The sequence below is a fragment of the Trematomus bernacchii genome, unplaced genomic scaffold, assembly GCF_902827165.1.
Source record: "Trematomus bernacchii unplaced genomic scaffold, fTreBer1.1, whole genome shotgun sequence".
Classification (NCBI taxonomy): Eukaryota; Metazoa; Chordata; class Actinopteri; order Perciformes; family Nototheniidae; genus Trematomus; species Trematomus bernacchii.
In genome coordinates, this window is record NW_022987739.1 from 3283952 (window position 1) to 3302304 (window position 18353).

At 39.2% G+C, this 18353-nt stretch overlaps 1 protein-coding gene across 1 annotated transcript; it reads right to left on the minus strand.

The window, feature by feature from the left end:
* Positions 1-1242: 1242 nt before the first annotated feature.
* On the minus strand, positions 1243-16471 carry rorca (RAR-related orphan receptor C a). Its single transcript, XM_034146659.1, has 10 exons — positions 16072-16471; positions 10237-10322; positions 9957-10098; positions 8938-9378; positions 8725-8846; positions 7950-8082; positions 6525-6632; positions 6297-6407; positions 4357-4469; positions 1243-4232 (listed from the first exon to the last, which is right to left on the minus strand). The coding sequence occupies exons 1-10, from the start codon at positions 16076-16078 to the stop codon at positions 4071-4073; spliced, it is 1425 nt and encodes a 474-aa protein (XP_034002550.1). The 5' UTR covers positions 16079-16471; the 3' UTR covers positions 1243-4070.
* Between the last annotated feature and the right edge of the window lie 1882 nt (positions 16472-18353).

An 18353-nucleotide genomic window follows, 5' to 3' on the forward strand; every position in this document is an offset into this window, starting at 1 on the left:
CTCCAAGTCGGGACACGCCAACTGACCACGTCAACGTCGAGGATTATTGTTCCCACTGTCACGGAAGATAACGGAGCTAAGTTTGCAAAATACTACGAAATATCGTCCGAACTAATTAAAAATCTAAGAGAAACTTGTAAATTATACAGGGTATCAAATCTGGACCAGCCACTTTGAAGAAAAATCAGTCTCTCGAGTTTGGATCAGATAGTCGCAGACGGATCTTCCGTTAGTGCACACCGCCCCCTGCTGGATGGAGCAGGAAACCCCGTCTGTCTGCTGCCGGGTTTACAGACCAGATGTTCAAAGCCTCAGGCAACATCAGCCTTTTTTATGTCTAATGAAATAACTAAGAGGTCCTTATAAATACTAATGAAATTAACTTTTATATACTGTATATATATATATATATATATATATGATGGCTTAATACATTATCTTACATTTCATTTAGCTGACACTTTTATCCAAAGCGACTTAGGTGCAATAAACCATAAACATAGAGTATTTGCTTCACGTAAGTCAAACCATTGTAAGTGCACCATGTCTAACATTCTAGGTGCATATTTAGATACAGACCAGATGTTCACAGCCTCAGGCAACATCAGCCTTTTTTTTATGTCTAAAGAAGAGGTCCTAGTTAGCCGAAACAAATTAAATTAGACTATTTTGTGTTTTTGACTGCTGCATAGCTAGTTAACTCGCAAGTGTACCACCGAGCAAAACATGAATCAATTCAACCCCATTCTTCCTGTGCAGGGTTTAGAGCTCTATACTTTGCTAAAGACTTGCTGTGTAGAAGTTAAAGTTAAATATCATCTCTGCACATCTATCTGCACCATTTGCTGTTGTAACACTGCCTGAAAAAGGATGTCTTATTCTGATTATAGAATATATAATACCAGGTGTTTTAGAGGTGGATACTTTAAAAACTCACTAAACAATTTTTTAACACCCTATGTGACCTGTTGGTATGGAGTACATTTTCATTTCTTTGTGATTGTTGAGGAGGCACACAATAACAGAGAGGGGATGATGGAAAATGTGATTAGTGATTGTTTCAGAATGATCATTCTGGGAATAAAAACAAATGTACACATTTCTACTAATTAAACTACTATAATTTATTTTAAATATATCCATGTCTTATTAACCTGTTATTAAATCATTATTTCATGTGGGTATAGGATATCAATTGGTTTCAGATGTGCAGATTTTGGGAGCAGTTTAATAAAACAAAGATTTTCTTTTTATTGCAAAATGACTTTTATTACATTCTTAAATCCACATATATCACCATTGTGCAATAGCACTTTACTGTGTTAAAAGCTCTTGGGCTTTATATCCATAACATGTACATTATTTCTTATTAAAATCTATATTGATTTAATAACAATAATCTTAAAATAGAGTGAACATATAAACAGAAGGATCATGACAAATGAGAAACCTTTTAGGGAGTCATCTTTAAAAACGCTCTTTTAAAAAAATAGAATTACATCTCTCCAAGACACTAAACTGATGAGAAAAACCGGACACATAGGGATACAAATTATGAAACAAAAAATCACAACAAAACCAACACAAGATTCAGAGATTATAGTCCATCTTTTAACACTTTTTTTTTTTTTATATAATTACTTTTTTAAATATCCTATTTCACTCAAAAAAAAGTCTTGCAATAATGAGGGTAACATCTTTGATACTTCTGAAATCAAACATTCACAAGAACATGAACTGTACACAGTGATCAAGGTGTTAAGGTCTTCTACGTTGGTGAAAGGTGTCCTGCTAGCTAAACACTGTAGGACAGAGAGCCCAGCTATCTCCCTGAGTAACTCCAAACGGAAATGTAAGCGCTGATTTTCAGTGCTGCCCCCTGGACAGCTTTTAGTCCTGCAAAAACTATCAAATATACTGAATCAGCATAGTCTCACATTCTTTACACAGAAAGTATTGCACTCTGTTACAATCTGTAAGCCTCATCGTAGTATTTGGTACATTTTAAGGTAAATAACATCATCTGTCATGCTGCGAGGTTTACTGTGCTGGAGTGCTTCTAAAAATAAAAACTGTCTGTAATACATGGCAACATGCCACTGTCTAACGTACCCAGAAAAGGGTAATACCCCTTCACAAGTATGGCGCACAGCACTGTTCCAGCAGTGCAAAGCAAACAGGCTGACATCAAATGGAGCTAGACATCCAACAACATGTGATTGTCTTAAAATGCTTACAGCATCGATTACAAATGTCTTTCTATAGCAGCTTCTTTAGGACACTGGTAGAATAAAGCTTATCTTTGTAGAAAGGTTTCATCTGGACACACCCTCGAGTCCCCAGATACTTTCCTTCAGATAGATCCGTATCTAAGTAGGGCTTCCTGTATCTACTCTCAAATGACAGAAAAACAAACGACAGAATGGATGTCCAGAGTTTAACTAGATCCAGCAGTTCAGTTTGCATTTTGTCTTCTGTCCAGTTTTAAGAGCAAACATTATATTTTAGGATATTTAACCATCAATGGCTTTCAAATGTTCTCTGTTTGATGCAGAAATACTAACTCAGGGGGGTAGCTGACGGCTCTGTCAACCCTTTGCTGTGCCATGTAGTGTTTGAAGAGGGTGAGGTAGTAAGGGAGTGGGGAAAAAGGGAACAGAGGATCTAATTCTCGTATAAGAACACCTTGGTTTAAACCCGAATCAGTGAGAGTTGTTGCAGACATTAACTAATGTCTAAAAATATTAAATAACACCATCACCCACATGTCCACTCTCCATTATATCCCGTCATCCAACCATATAGGTAGATGTCACATTTCAACATCAAACATTCAGTACATTTTCTTTCTTTGCTCTGAAAGTCTTTGAATCTGCTGGTTAAGACGGTGGCAGAAAAAAAAAAGGGGTCCGAGGTGCGAACAGTTCCAGATGCTCCTCCATGAGAGCACTAACCCCACAGTTGTCAGCTGGCCAGCACCTTGTTCATCCAGCTTATCTAGTGGGAGTGCGTATCTAGCATTTCTGACTGGTTTCACATGAGTTTCACAGATGGCAGCATGAGTGCGAGCTCGTAAAATCTTGTGCCAAGAGTTTGTTTTGGTTTCTAAATAGGTCTCTTACTGTAAGTGCTAATTACCAATTAGACAACAATCTTTCCATCCCATGACCCCAACGTTTGGGCAGACATTATAGAGACCTGAACACAAGAATATTCCTCTGCTTCTCACTTGGACTGCTCTTAAATTGAATGAGGTTTTATATATTACTTATGTATAAAAGGAGCTTACTTTTAAATATCTCTGTGAGTGGCATTTTAACTGGGAAAAGGTATTGAGGCTGAGGTCACCGATTGCAAAAGAAAAGCGTACTTACATCAGTGTCTGTGAGTTCTAGTAAAAATACCTACAAAGATAAGTGCTTTGTGCTGTGTGAAAGCGTTTGTAGGTACCCTTGGTTCACACACATAAAAAAAAAAAAAAACCCTGTTAGTTTGATCGTGGTCCCTTTAAACAGTTTGTTCATTACAAAACTGCAAAATATGGGCGTTACCGAAAAATATATACTGTTATTAGACTGAGAACTGAAACAGGCGTCATTACTGCAGACCTCCACAAAGTGGACGAGGATTTAAAGTATTTACATTCTATATCGAGCCTAGGGCGGTAAAGGGAAAAGGGGGTACATTCAACAATAGCTTACAGGAACTGTGAGAATAGTGAAAGTCAAATTCAGCTTGATGAGATCTTTAAGGTCGTCTCATAGAAAAATATGTTTGAGTATACAAATAATGTAGGCTACTCTTCGATAAGTTCCCTAGTGCCCAGCCGTAGTTCCTGCAGTGTTAGGTTGAAGCTGAATGGACCGGACGCAGGGCAGATCGAGCTACTCCACACAGTTTGGGAGCTCTTAGGTGCTCTTAGGTGAGAGGAGTGTGTCTTAAAGTGTAGCGTGCATGATTGTCAATGAGCTGCTGGTTGGTTTTGCCTCAGCTGGTTGCCACATTTTTATCTCCCCTTCCCTACACCTCAGTGTCTTAATTTAAATCCTGCTATTTTTAGCTAAACAGTATTAGCCCTCTGTGGAGTCTGGGAAGGAGACTTCACTGCCAAAAACCTCCCTGTACAGAGGAGGGAAGGTGTACGCTGTCTCGGGGTGGACCAGACGGAAAAACTCCAGTTTGTCAATGTGCAGGTTGCAAATGGACTTCAGAATGGGTAGCTTAGACACCATCTAAAAAGGGAAATACAGAGAAGCAGAAGTTAAAAGAAGAAATAAACACAAGCTAATGTTGTATTAGTAGGTGAATATTTCATTGTGTCACCAAACTGGCCCAGTAATGCAGCAGGATTTATACCTTAGCTAGTTTCTGTTCTGTTGCTCCCTCTTTCTGTAGGCAGCGCTGCAGAGCCACGTACACTTTCTCCTGCAACTTCTGTATCTTCTGAACATCCGTCAGCCAGGGGCGGTCTGAGGGAAATAAGAGTGACAAGATTGTTTTATTAGTATTGTCATGTTGACATTGTCAATTTGAAGCTGCACCTTGTGAGGTTCATGTTCGTTGTGACGGGCACATTCGATTTTGACTGCTTATACTTTACATAACTGGATCATTTCTTAAATCACATTTGAACTTTTAGATGGATTTCGCTCAGGGCGAAAATGAATTAGTTTAATGATATTTTATAATAACTTTGTGAAAGTTACATTAACATTGCATGGTGCAGATGTCAGCAGACACTCTTATGCGCTAAGGCGTTTCAGCTCTGTCTGAGCTGATTTTCATACTCTAGTGTAATGAACTGGCTTCAAAGGAGGAATGTAAAAAATGTATGTTATGCTGGAGAAAATGACCGTCAGTAAAGTCAATTATACACGCTTGGCAGATTTTGCATGCTCAATTGTGGGTACAATAAGTTAGGGAGTCTCTCACTGGCACTTATTTAATATCATATCCGTGAGTGTCACCATGGGTGCAGCATAGCTGAAGTAGGTGTGTTAAGATTTTTGTAAAATATTAAAGTACATTGAAACCTTTGACATCAAAACAAGCAAACACATGTCTGCTCCTTTAGCAGTATGATGTCTGGGTATGTTCACAGGCTGAATTGGTGAAAATAATTTGTGATGTGAATTGTGAAGATACTTTTATTTTGCAGCTTATATGGATGGATTTTGCGATCTAAAAAAAACAGGTAGTATTAACAGAACAGGTTGAAACTGTCTTAATAACAGTATCCCGACTAAGCTACCAGCACAGATTGGTTGGAAATGGAGTAAAATGTGTCCCTAAGGTCTTTCAAATAAATGACATGCATAATTATCCTGTCATTTTTCAAACATAAATATTTAGTGGTTAGTAGTGACAGTATTATAGTAGATGAATCAATTTGAACGTGAAGGATTGATGTTATGTCATCTTTAGAGAGGTCACCCTCAGTTAGACTAATATGAGAGATAGTCTGTAGCTCTTAAACACACAACTCACATAATCTAATTACTTGTAATCAGCCCTACTGATGTCGTCAAAAAACTGATTAAGCTGTTGTGCGTCAAACTTGTGCAGCGCCAATAAACCCTTCTGTTGACTGTCTACATAACAGAGCTATTAATGTACCGAATGTTTGACATACAGTAGGGCTGTACCCGAATATCCCAATATTCGTTCATTGGAGTACTATTCGGGTTTCAATTTCGTTATTCGGATATTCGTTTTTTATGAATTTATTGAAATCTCCAATATCAACGTAAGAGCTTGTGCCTCTTCGGGGGGTGCTAACACTTAACCATAAACGTTATTGTTTACTTTCTCCGTCTTTATATGTAGATATGACTTTTCTCCGTTAATCTCCGTCACGTTGTTTCCATAGCAATAACAACTTCCTGTCAACAGCGCTAACTCTCCTTCAAAATAAAAGCATGTCCATACAAAATAGGAAGCCAAGCCAAATTACACTTAAGACATATCCAACTGCAACGAAAGTAACAAACACAATGCAATATCCTTTTCAATTTCACACAAATTGGGTTATATACATTAACAAATAAAACAACAATACTGTAGAATAACAATATGAATGCCGTGAATAAATCGAAATACACGTGTTGAAGCGGTTCGCTGCTGATTACTACGCAGCCCCCCCCCCCGCGCGGGCCGAATATCCGAATATTCGCTGCTGATTACTAACGAAAAAAATGGTATTCGGGACAGCCCTAGCGTACAGTGAGAGTTTATTAGTATAAGTGTAAATACTACAGTGATCATAAATATAGTGAATTAAATAAAACGGATCTTACCTGGAGAAAGCAGCACAGCAGCGCTGAAGAGAGCCATCTCTTCCTCTGACATCTGAACACGACTCAGGGTTTTAGCTAGGTCGAAAACTGAATTCACAAGATCGTCACAGCCTGAGGGGAGAGAGCGGGAGAAAAAGAAAGTCATCATCAGAACAGAAACTACTGACTGGGATGATTTTTAAAACAGATGAAACACAAAAAAAGTTGCGATTGGAAGTGTTCACTCACCAAGAGCTTTGAAGAGATGTGCAGTGGCAAACTTTCCATCAAACAGCATTGTGTTGTTGATGGGGTTATAGGCCCGACACATGCGGATCAGAAGAACGTCCATGCAGCCTGTGGATACACAAAAGAAAAAGAAAGATTAATACCATATACAGTATATATCTGAATAGTTGCCATACAAGGAACATAAGCAATATGAGCCTCCACTCTCGCACTTAAATGATTTAATTAGGTTGTGTTCGGCAGCAACACTGACAAGAAGTGAGTGGCTGTAATCTTACATTTTCTTTATAAATAACACCCTGAGGAAATGAAAGTTAAAAAATACAAATAAATTAAAATGAACAGTGAAATATATCCCCACTCTAAGGAGTTCTCTTTTTCACCCCGGTTAATGTAGGCATGTAGAGAAAAATATGCAAAATGTAATTAGGAAAAATACATTAAATGATAACAGAGTTATTTTCAATATTCAGCACTTGGAAAAGACATGAATACTGACACAATTAATTACTAGCATTGTTGCAAGTTGTAAGAAGAAGGCTTTGTACTTTTTAAACAAATGTTTCTAGGATTAAATAAACTAAAACATTATTTTCACCTGTACAACAAAGGGTGTGATTAACATCAACAGTACATAATTGAGTCACAGGTACATTCCTGACTTAAAACATTCCTGATCACTGTTGATTGAGTGTTGTTGTGGATTTGAAATATGTGCAGTGATGATACTTTGAAGAATATGCTTCTGTATGAATGTATTTATAAGTTCTTGATGATCAACATAACAATCTTGTAAACAGTCTCCGCCTTGCATCGTGGTTTGGCAGATCACTTATGGGTGTGGAGCCCCTTTGAAGTATTGACAACATTACTGATACATTTAATTAAGTTATGACCTTTCTGATAAAACCTTGGTGTGCGTGCTGCTTCCTCATTAAATGTCTCTATCTTGGTTGTCACCTACAAATACAAACTTCCATTTAACGTTTCCAACACCTGAAGAAATATATCACACAAAGCCCTCTCTTGAAGTAGGAGTTCAAAAGGTGCTTTGATCTGAGGCGGCTCGCAGCGTGACTAAAACAAGGACAGCCATTCTTTAGAGGCCCTTTTTCAAGTCATTCTGCTTGCATGTGATTTTTGAACTTGGTGGACTCGGAAGAGGATAATGTGCTGTTCATATGAAAATGGCTCTCTTTGCTGCAGCTAAAAGTTACCAAAGTAATATCAATCAATAAATACTCTGTCCTTAGGGAGGACATGTTACACTTATTTTCAAGTTCATATTTGTATTTTGTGCTTCCAGTCTTTGCAGACCACTTGCATGAATGTGTGTATTGGTTAAAAAAGAGAATTTATAACACATAATACACACATACAGTTTTTTGTAAAGCTCCAGTGTGTATGCTGGTGTCCTGCACTGACCTGCTTTGAGGAGGATGATCTGATCGTTCTGACACAGGTCCAGGAAGCCAGAGATATGCTTGGCAAACTCCACCACGTACTGGATTGCATTGGTGATGTGAACGGCACATTGTTGCCACATCACCTCAGCTGACTGGCAGAGAAAGACAAAGGATCTTTTATTAGAATTGCAATCCATGAGGACAACATACAAGTTGCATCTCATTGTTCTCTGTTGAATTTGTGCTTATCTAGACTCTGCTTGAGCGATTTCACAAAAAACATCCTGACATCGTAACCTTTGATAATGTTTCCTGCATATCCTAAAACCTTGACTAGGGATACAAAATGCAGAGTAGGAGATTTACAATAAACATATTTTGATTTACAAACACCACTGTAAGAATAAACAATGGAGATAAGAAGGGACACTTTAGTTTGTTTCAGAGAACTTCTTCTAGAAGCTTTTTTTCGTAAGGTTAAAAAACATAAAAACATTCCTCAGTGAACTGGACGAGACCACAACACAGTATGAAAATGTAAATTATACTGACATGAAATAATAATGTATGTGTACTTTATATATGGTCTTTACTTGGGCGGCTTGATTTGGAAAAAATAAAATAACTTATTGCAATTGTCATATGATGTTTACATGTGATACACTGGACATGTGATACACTGTACTTGCAATACAATCATGTGCCTTGTTTTTGATGCTGCTGCAACGCAAACATTTCCCAAATTGGGATCAAGAAAGTACTTATCTATCTATCTATCTATGTGTCGTACACACCTTGGTCTGGAATGAGCGGGTCTCCTCGGGGCTATACAGGGTCCACGCCATTCTCTTCAGCTCCTCTGTGCTGTAATGGCTCGTCTCAATGTGGGACTTCAGGACACTCTGAGTGATACGCTCTGAACAGAGGGAACGCTTTTCAATGAGATTCATGTTGTTTTTAACACTAAAAAAGTAGCCATTATACATTACACATATATTTATACTGACCTATCTCGAGCATGGAGCAGCCCTCAGGCAGCGGGTTGAGGATAGCATGTGAGAAGAGTCCAGAGTCGTGCAGCAGCTGGTACTCATGCTTGATGCTGTGGTTGCCTTCTGCAAAGTCCAGGCTGGTCTGTTCAGGTGAACTCTGAGAGGAGGAGCTGCTGCCGGCGCTGCCGCCCAGCATGTCCAGGTTACAGTACTCTCTCCCCGCTTCCTCCGGGGTCAGCGGCAGGTCGAAGAGCAGGCCTTCTTGCAGCATAGTAATGTCGTCCAGGTCGCTGACCGTGGTGCTGGAGCCTCTTCTGTAGGTGCGGCTGTGGTCGGCCATGTCGGTATTCTCCATGCGGACTCCGAGCCCCGCACTCTCCTGGGCCTGCTGGTGCTTCTGGACCTCTGCGTACAGGCTGTCACGCTGCTTTTTGGACATCCGGCCAAACTTTACCGCTGCAGGATGCAAAAACAAATATTAAACATACAGGAAAGAACGGTCTAGTTCAGGGGTGTCCAAACTACGGCCCGCGGACCATTTTGAATCGGCCCTCAGCAAATTCAAAAAGTATAATGGAATATGGCCCACAAATGAAACTTGTGCTTCTCTTATATTGTACTTCTTAACTAGAAATGTACACATATATTACACAGTAGTATTCATGTGTTAAGACCACTTTTCAAATAAATTCAGTCAATTAAAGTTGGAAACATTCATAACAAGCTTGAAATACACCCTTCCTATTTCTCCTTATTATAATCAATCTGAGGCTTCTGTTTTAAGGGATGAGCTGCCAACACTCACAAGCATCATTTACCTACATTTGATTGATTTGGCTAACTTATAACTGAACTTATGAGGCAATATACCTCTAGGGAGTGGCCCAGCCCTTCGTATAGTTTTCTGTATGTGGCCCTCGTTGAAAAAAAGTTTGGACACCCCTGGTCTAGGTTAAATAAGGATTGCCTAATGCATTCAAACAGTGGGATGTGGAAACCGAGTTAATTCATATAGATTGAGCTGCTGGACTCACCATCACGGCTCATGCCCAGAGCGAGACACTTCTGCAGCCTGCAGTGTTGACAGCGGTTACGGTTGGTCCTGTCAATTAAACAGTTCCTCTGTCGCGAGCAGGAGTACATCGCATTGTTCTGCTGGCTGCGGCGGAAAAATCCCTACGGACACAAAATGTCAATCAAATGTAAACAATGTGATTATCTGTTAACAATGTTTTGAGTAATTAAAATGGTGATAACAACATCCCAAAGCTGCTAGTTTTGACCACTGTAATTATCAACTGATGTTTGTCTCACCTTGCAGCCTTCACAGGTGATGACACCATAGTGAATCCCGGATGATTTGTCCCCACAGATTTTACACGGTATTACCTCTATTTGAGCTGGAGAGAAAAAGAGAATGAAGGAATACAAGTCAGTGAAATAGTAAAAAAAACATTTATCGAGCTCAAAACTAAGAACGGTTTTAAGCTGGATTAGTTAACTGGAAATTATGAAATAGTTTTATTTCCAGTGATTGCATAATGAGAGTCATTTCATTGTGTTTATTTTGGCGAACTACAGTTATTGTCAATTTAATGACTCCTTCCTTCATATCAAATCTAGTAGTCAGCCCATAATAAATCATACTACTGTAAATACTCAAAAGTAACTCAAACAACAGAACCACCAACTTGCATGCAACATGTCTTGCAGGTGGAGGTAGACTGACATTATTTATTCTCTTGTTTAGATGATATTCATTTTACAAAATTGTAAGGAAACAATGTGAAATCCACAGTGTGTCCCATGACAGACAGAGTGTACTGCGTATGTATTGTACACCTTGACTTCATGGTGGAAGCCTGAGCCTTCTTATTGCCTGTTCTTTTCATTATGTTGTTTATCTAAGTAACTGGGCCTCCTCAAGCCCAGAATAGCAGGTCAATTGCATTAGCCGAGGCCCTGGGTTATAAAGTTTCACAGCTCTCTCTCTTTCTCTTTGTCACTCGTCCAGGGTGTACAAAACGTATGCAGGTTAACAAAGACATATACTGCTGTGCAGAACCCTACAATCGTAACTCACAAGCAACTACAACTCGTGGTTACTGCGTGGACCGTGTGCCCAATTTGATTTTGCTCGCAGGGGGTGCTTAACAATCCTGTAACCACTTGTGTTGAGTCGCAAGAGGGTGTTAAGTAAACTGTAATTGCAGAAATGACTTTAATTAGCCATCATAGCTCTCCAGTAAATTGCAGTTTTCTAGAGGCTCTTTGATGAACTACTCAACCAATCAAAAGAGTCACTCGTATGTATGGAGAGATATGCGTCACAGCAAAGCAGGGTGACATTACCCTAAAAATCTCTCTGTGCGGTGCAGATGACCTATTGACTGTTTCTGCTACTGGTCAGTGCAATGCTACTGAGGGATATCAATAAATAAAAGGCAATGGAAAAGAAATCCCTTTCAATCCCTCTCTTTATCGCTCTCCCTCCAGAGCCTCCCCCCTTCAGCTGGTTATGCAACCGTTGTCTGGCTGCATTCCACGAACACACTCATTCAAAGGTGGTTGTCTTGGCAACAGTGTGACGACCCTTCCTCTCCCTCCTGCGCTGCCATCGGCCGCTGAGAGAGCAGATAGGCCTGGGATTGGCCGCCTCGCCTGTCACTCAGCTGAGCTGCACCGTCAGGCCCGGGGAGACGGAGCTGCTCCACTGACACAGTTTCTCATTCAGAAGAGAGGGAGGCGCTAGTGGGAGCTGCATCGCAATCTGTTTATTTAGTGGTAACACGACTTTAAAATGAAGGGAGAGTGGACGGAAATCAATGTGATAACCAAAACATGGATTAATAATAACACAGCTCCGTTTTACAAATCAAATCAAGGTTTATTTATAAAGCACATTTATAAGCGATTTTTGGTCGGGCCAAAGTGCTGTACATGTAATAACTACAATCACATAAAAACACATTTCTATAAATCACAATAAAAGACAATAAATAAAACACAGGGAAAAGTCAGGAGTCGTGCTCCGCTCTGACTAAAAGGCCAGGGAGAAGAAGTGTGTCTTAAGAGTAGATTTAAAAACCCCTAGGGTCTGGGCCGACCTCACATGGAGGGGCAGAGTGTTCCAGAGCCTCGGGCCAGCTGCTGCGAAGGCTTGCAATCTTGTGCAACATCTGGAAATATATTTCCAAAACATCTAGTATACAGTAAGCTACAGTAAGCTGCAGCAGGGGCAACAGACACAGCTAATAGTAGCTCTGAACTTGTTTCAGCATGTTAAGTATTTGAGTGAAATTTCAGCTGTGTTTGAGATGGAACATGAGTCTATTTTTACTCTTCTGCAGATTGCTGCCCAGTGATTCCTCCTGCCGTTCTGGCCTGTTGGCAAATAAATGTTGCACAAATCACAGCACTAAAGTGTAAATTGCTGAGTGTAAACAACAGTGTGTAGAGCAGATATGAGATTGAGATATGAGAGTTTTCTCCAACTGCTTAAACTCTTTGTGAACATGTATTTATTTTGATTGTTATGTTGCAGGCCTGAACAACAGTTTCTTTATTCTCTTCGGATTTAAATCGCCACATTTTCTTTAATCTGGGCTCTAAGAAAGTGTCATTACACAAATAAAAATAAAAGCTTATTTATGATGTTCAAATTATACTAGCATTCATCAACGGCTACATGTTTAAACACAAACACATCTTTATTTTAGATAATATTGTAAAGATAGTTGAACCTTTTGAATTATATACTTAAACAAAATGTCAATACAATTGTAAATGACAAAATGCACTGCAGGTTCAGGAAATTATTCAGCAGATGCAATGGTAAAGGAACAAGAGGTATGAGTGCACACCACAGGACATCATGCATCAATCTTAAATGAAACCCTTGATAATGTGTTTTTAAGCACTAGAGAACACTGAAGATTAATTAATTAAATGTGATTATAAGTGACCAATTATTTATTTTAATTTGCCTGTGATACCGTCAAATTATGTAATAAGAATAATTACTTTCTGATTTCTTGAGTCTTGAGGAAGAGAATATTAAATTGCATTTGCATTGCATCTGTGGGTATTGTCCACAGTATTCATTGTTACATGTCTAATATATGTAATATATGTAATGTAAAGCGCTTTGAGCATCTGGAAAAGTGCTAAAATAAATGTAATGAATTATTATTATTTGCACCTGCACACATACTAAGAAGGTGCAGCTGTATGTTGATATCATGTTTCTAAAACATACGATATAAACATACAGCATGCATGCCTTTTGATCTAGGCCAGGGGTGTCAAACTCAAATACACAGTGGGCCAAAATTAAAAATCTGTACTAGTGGAGGGCAGTGGACTGGTTCAATGTTTATTGCAAAACTGATTGAAATTAACTTATTGCACATATTAAACCTGGAACTAACAAAGCTTAAATGATTGCCTATAAAAACAACATTAAATAATCAGTTGCATTCATTTCTTATGGCTCTATCTGCAGCTTTTCCGAGTCATTTCTTATGATTACATTTTTCCAACAGCTTCAAAAAAACAATTTCCCTCAAAGAAAAAACCAAACATGCCCTGTTGTCTCAAGATAAAAAGTGCAGAAGGAAACATCCATTAAACTCAGTTTGCTGCTCTGTGATGCTAGTTCAAGCCAGATACTTGGCATCTCATCTTGGGTGCAAGTTCATCAATGTTTGGGGTCAGGCTCTGAGCTGAGGAAATCATTAGGGTTGAGTCAAGGTGTGCGGGCCAGATCTAATAGTAATTAGAAATTATCCTGCGGGCCGAAATTAAATCCACCAAGGGCCTGATTTGGCCCCCGGGCCTTGAGTTTGACACATGTGATCTAGGCCATGGTTTTTCACCCTTTTAATAAAATACATTACATTTACTTGGTTGACTTTCTATCAATCAATGTTACTTTCTTACACCTTTTCCCACTTTTGTTACAGTATAATCAACAATATGCCTGGCAAGAAACCAGGCTTCACACACTCTATGCTCCTGTAATCCCTCACCATTGATCAGAGAAGTGCTTTCACTTGGTCGTGCTGTTTATTCAGCTCTAAACCAAAGTGGGCCTCTGCAGCACAAGTAAAACCAAACTGAGGAATTCCCTTCAGAGCATGTCATTGTGCACGCTGCTCCAAACCACATGAACAAATGTAAGACTGTACTGCAGCAATCATTGTCACCTTGAATTCAAATCTCCTAATGTCTGTTTGGATGTCACAATATCCCTTATGCACATTCTGAAAATAGATATGGCCTATATAAAAATACTCATGATAATGCAAAGAAAATATTGTTTTTATGTAACTGTGCTGCAAAATACTATCTAGTAGTCAAACTATGATAAAAAGGCAGCAACCTAAGATGAATTTACATTTTGTTTGGAAATACATGCAGGCATCGTGAAGAGTTAAAGCTTTAGATAAGAGGTAAAGAATCTTAGCATGCAGTTGTCAGAGGGAAAGGGCACCGTGACACATACTGGAGCCCGCTGTGAACTTCCCCAAGGCTGTAGCAGATAGTGCTTTGAGGCTGAGCTCAGCACAGCAGTACATTTGGAGAGCAGAAATCACCCTTTTACTCTTTACTGCTATCCTACAATAACTATGATCCAGGGCTAACTGAGCACCAACACAGTGTTATGAAGGCATGCCAGCTCTGCCCAGTATTAGTCCACTGAGGCATAAAATCCATAAGTGCTTTATTGAAGTTTGACTATTCGTGTTGCAACATACCAACCTAACCTGTTTGTGTTTGTAAAGCAAACTCTAAGATAAACACATAGGCAAGTGTTATCTGTTGTTTAAAAAGTGAATCACAAACATGTTGCTTGTGAAGTTAAACTCTGTTTTCTCCTTCAAGGAAATTCAATTGGAGACAGAGGATGACATTGTGGGTTATGTGGCATTTCTACAAAATCAGAGTGACATGCCGTGCTTGAATGGAGCGACACAGTCTCTGGTAGATGTAAGTAACCTTAGCTTCAGAGGAAACTGAGCTTAACTGAACCCTGCTGTGCTTCATGGCGTGCTGTGCTCATATCCTGCTTGTCGCAGCGGTGCATGGCTTTGACATCACAACTGCAAAAAAACACTGTAACCTGTTGTAACCTTGCTTCGCATACCTACAATGTTTTAAAGAGGAACAATCGGATAACTGATTGAAGTGATCAACATTAGTAATGACGACGCAGCATGGCACTGCCCCATATGTGTGTGTTTGTGTGCGTGTAATCCTCAATGACAGAACTAGGTCAATGGAACACCTCCTTTATATTCTCCCTCCCTCCCTCTCTCTCTCGTCCTCCTCCACCTCCTCCTCCTACTCTCAACATTGGCCGCTATACTGCTGACGCTGAAAACAAATGCACGCTGCCTGATAACTAACTTTAACAGTAAAATAACACACCTTAAGGGATTTTATTCACAAGCAAACATCATGTGCATTAAAGATTAAAACGTGTCAACAGTACAATTGTAATACAAATAGTTTAACCATAGCCTACACAAGTTGTATGAAAGTATAATGAAATAAAGGATGTAAAAAAGGGAGAAACATCTTAGAAAAGGGGGACTACTTTAATAACTGTAAACAACCCCTGCCAACAGATTTTCGCTCGGGTTGACAGCCTGTGAATCACTCCGCTCACTCCCTCCCCCTTCCTTCGCTCTCTTACATAACTGGAGTCACCACCAGTGAAATAAAGTGTGCTAAAACAAAACTCAACACATTTCTTTAGTGACAAATAAATAATGCACTCGACCTGTAGAAGAGTAACAACAAATACAATAAACACATGTTTTCACTTGTGCGAATATGTGCTTCATGTACGCAAACACGGATAAAACGCTTTAAACATTTGCATATCAAGCTTAAACATCGTGTCAATAACTTTTAAGATTCTCATGTTGACACTTTTTTAAACAACCTAGAGATATATTGTATTATTTCTCTGTGAGATGTAATCTAGTGCTTATTCCAGCGTGAGCCTGCAGCCTACGCACTTTGGACTCAGTCTCAAAGCAGTGCTTTTATCAGGCTAAATGCAACAAAAAAGTTATATTAAAGCGCCAGACGTGTCCAGCTGATAAAAAAGTACATTAAAACACATTTCCACAAACTTACCTCTCATGGTGGCGGTGAAGTCTACGCAAACTCTTCAAGTCATACAACTCCAGGTGGAAATGAAGCCCAGAAACACAGCGACGCGCACTTATTTGCTCCAAAACGGAGCAGCTGAAAACTGTCACAACAGCAAATCCTCATGGATTTTCTAGCCTTTCTTTGCATGCACCGACCTTAAAATAAATAAAAGCAACGGTGTGTATTTAGTAGCTATTCTCTGTCAGTCACTTCCGTGCAGACTAAGCGATATTATTGTGGTTAAACGGTGAAAAGCAGCAGCTCCTCTTCTCCTCTCAGCTCCTTCTTGCTCTGCAGCTCGCTGAATACTGCTAACCCTGGTTCGGCGCGTGGACTACACATGATCCTCAACCCGCGGTCCGCCCGCCTCGTGCCCCGTGATCTGACGGGCGCGCCACCCTCCGCGCGCCTTCGAAGGAGGTTCCAGCGTGCGTGGGAAAGTGTGGCAGTGTGTCAGTTCAGACCGACAGGCAACCAGCGTGGGAACTGTTTAATAACCCCTGCCATATCATGAACAGTGCATGTGAAATGTTGCCATATAATCGGAAATACAGGGTCTCATGATTTATCGACTCAAGCACTCTCTGCGAAAAAGAGTTAATTCCACGGGATTTTTGTGTTTAAAAGTGGACATACGGGTTATAATATTAGTTAAATAGTCTTCAACATATACAATGCTTACAATGTAGGCTAATGGGGGGGGGGGGGGGGGGGGGGGGGGGGGTAGATCATTTAAATAATATGGAGAAAAAAAAAGGAAGATAGGTCTAGAGTCTAGACATTTTAAAAGTTACTGATTAGTGCATGCGTGATTTACGGTCATTTTATAATGAGTAAACTGGGGTGATTTTTGGTTTGTTTAAGACCATGCACTTTAATTTATTCTCAATTTGCATTGCATTTGATGTTTTCTTATTGTGCAAATAAACCTTTCTGAAAGTATATTTGCATTTGTTTGATAACATTTATAGTGCATGTTCTTTTTCAGAATATTTTTTACAGATTATACTGAGAGGGTAAATGTCCTCATTGGTTGTAATGTTTAGCTTGAAGTGTTTTTCCTATTCTGAATGAATTCCTGAAGTAAACTGTAACTGACAATAAATGATTTGTATCCAAACGCAGATATTTTGATAAGGACTGTAATCCTGTTATGTACGATAACTTGAATTCTTCCCCATTATTCGCCAATGAAAATATGATGCTTTTTTTAGATTATAGATAAAATCAACAGAGATTTGAGGTAACTGATCTTTGTTGCAAACAGAATGTAATATCAATGACCAAATAGAAGGTAGGAAACATGAATTAGAAAAATGTAAAAGCTAAATTGTAGACTATGATTGTATAAAATGGTCCTCGCAATAAAAACGCAATATGATATAACGGGCTTGGACTACTCTTTTGAACCATAGCACTGTCAAATGTGTATTTTAACACCAATTTAGTTGCATGAACACAAAAAACACAGCTATTGTTATTTTTTTAAGCAGCACAGGTAACACATTTCCTAATTTCTCCTGTTAAAGTGTTTCCCTATAGCTTGCCTTAAATCACACATATTCGTGTCCTATTCAACAGAAAATATGAAGCATGAACATGTTGATTTTGTCAAGGTGATTCTCCAAAGCCATAATATATGGTACATTTTCTGTTGTACTTAGTATAGTAATTAATTAGCCATAGAGGCGCTTCTGTGTCCTCAGTTTTCCTTTAACTTGATGCCACATTGTGGGACTTTGCATTATATCACCGGATTAACAAACACTAATCTTAGCTGAGGAATTAAGTGTGACCAGGATGCTGCGTTGTTTTGTTTTGTTTTCCATTTCCTGAAATGTTGCAATACAGGGTGAAATTATAACTTAGAAGGCAGTGAGGGGGAACGTTTTAAAACAATAACAGAAAAAATGTATGTATGTATCAATGTATGTATGTAAATTCATTCTCCTGTAGATTTCCTTTGACGTTTTTTTAAAGAAATAAAGCTGAAGCCCTCTCTAACTGCCACAAACTAAGCTCGCCACAAACAAAGCTCTTTATACAATGCAGAGGAAAATGATTGATTTGCAAGCGTTGCTCTGATGACGAATGTATCGTGTAACTCAGGCAGGTGAAGAGAGAGATTATGGTAAGTGGGTTAGTGGAGCACCACAAAGCGTTCACACCCCCCCTCTCCCGTCTCTCTGTTTTTTTGTCTTTTCCCACTTTAAATTACATTAATCAAAGCTCATACTTTACTTACAGTCTCTCAGCAGCATATG

Coding starts and splice junctions, on each gene's coding strand:
- rorca (XM_034146659.1), bottom strand. Junction 8,083..8,724: donor CCCGCTCATTCCAGACCAAG/GTGTGTACGACA, acceptor TTTCTCTGCCAG/TCAGCTGAGGTGATGTGGCA. Junction 4,233..4,356: donor CAGAACAGAAACTAGCTAAG/GTATAAATCCTG, acceptor TTCCCTTTTTAG/ATGGTGTCTAAGCTACCCAT.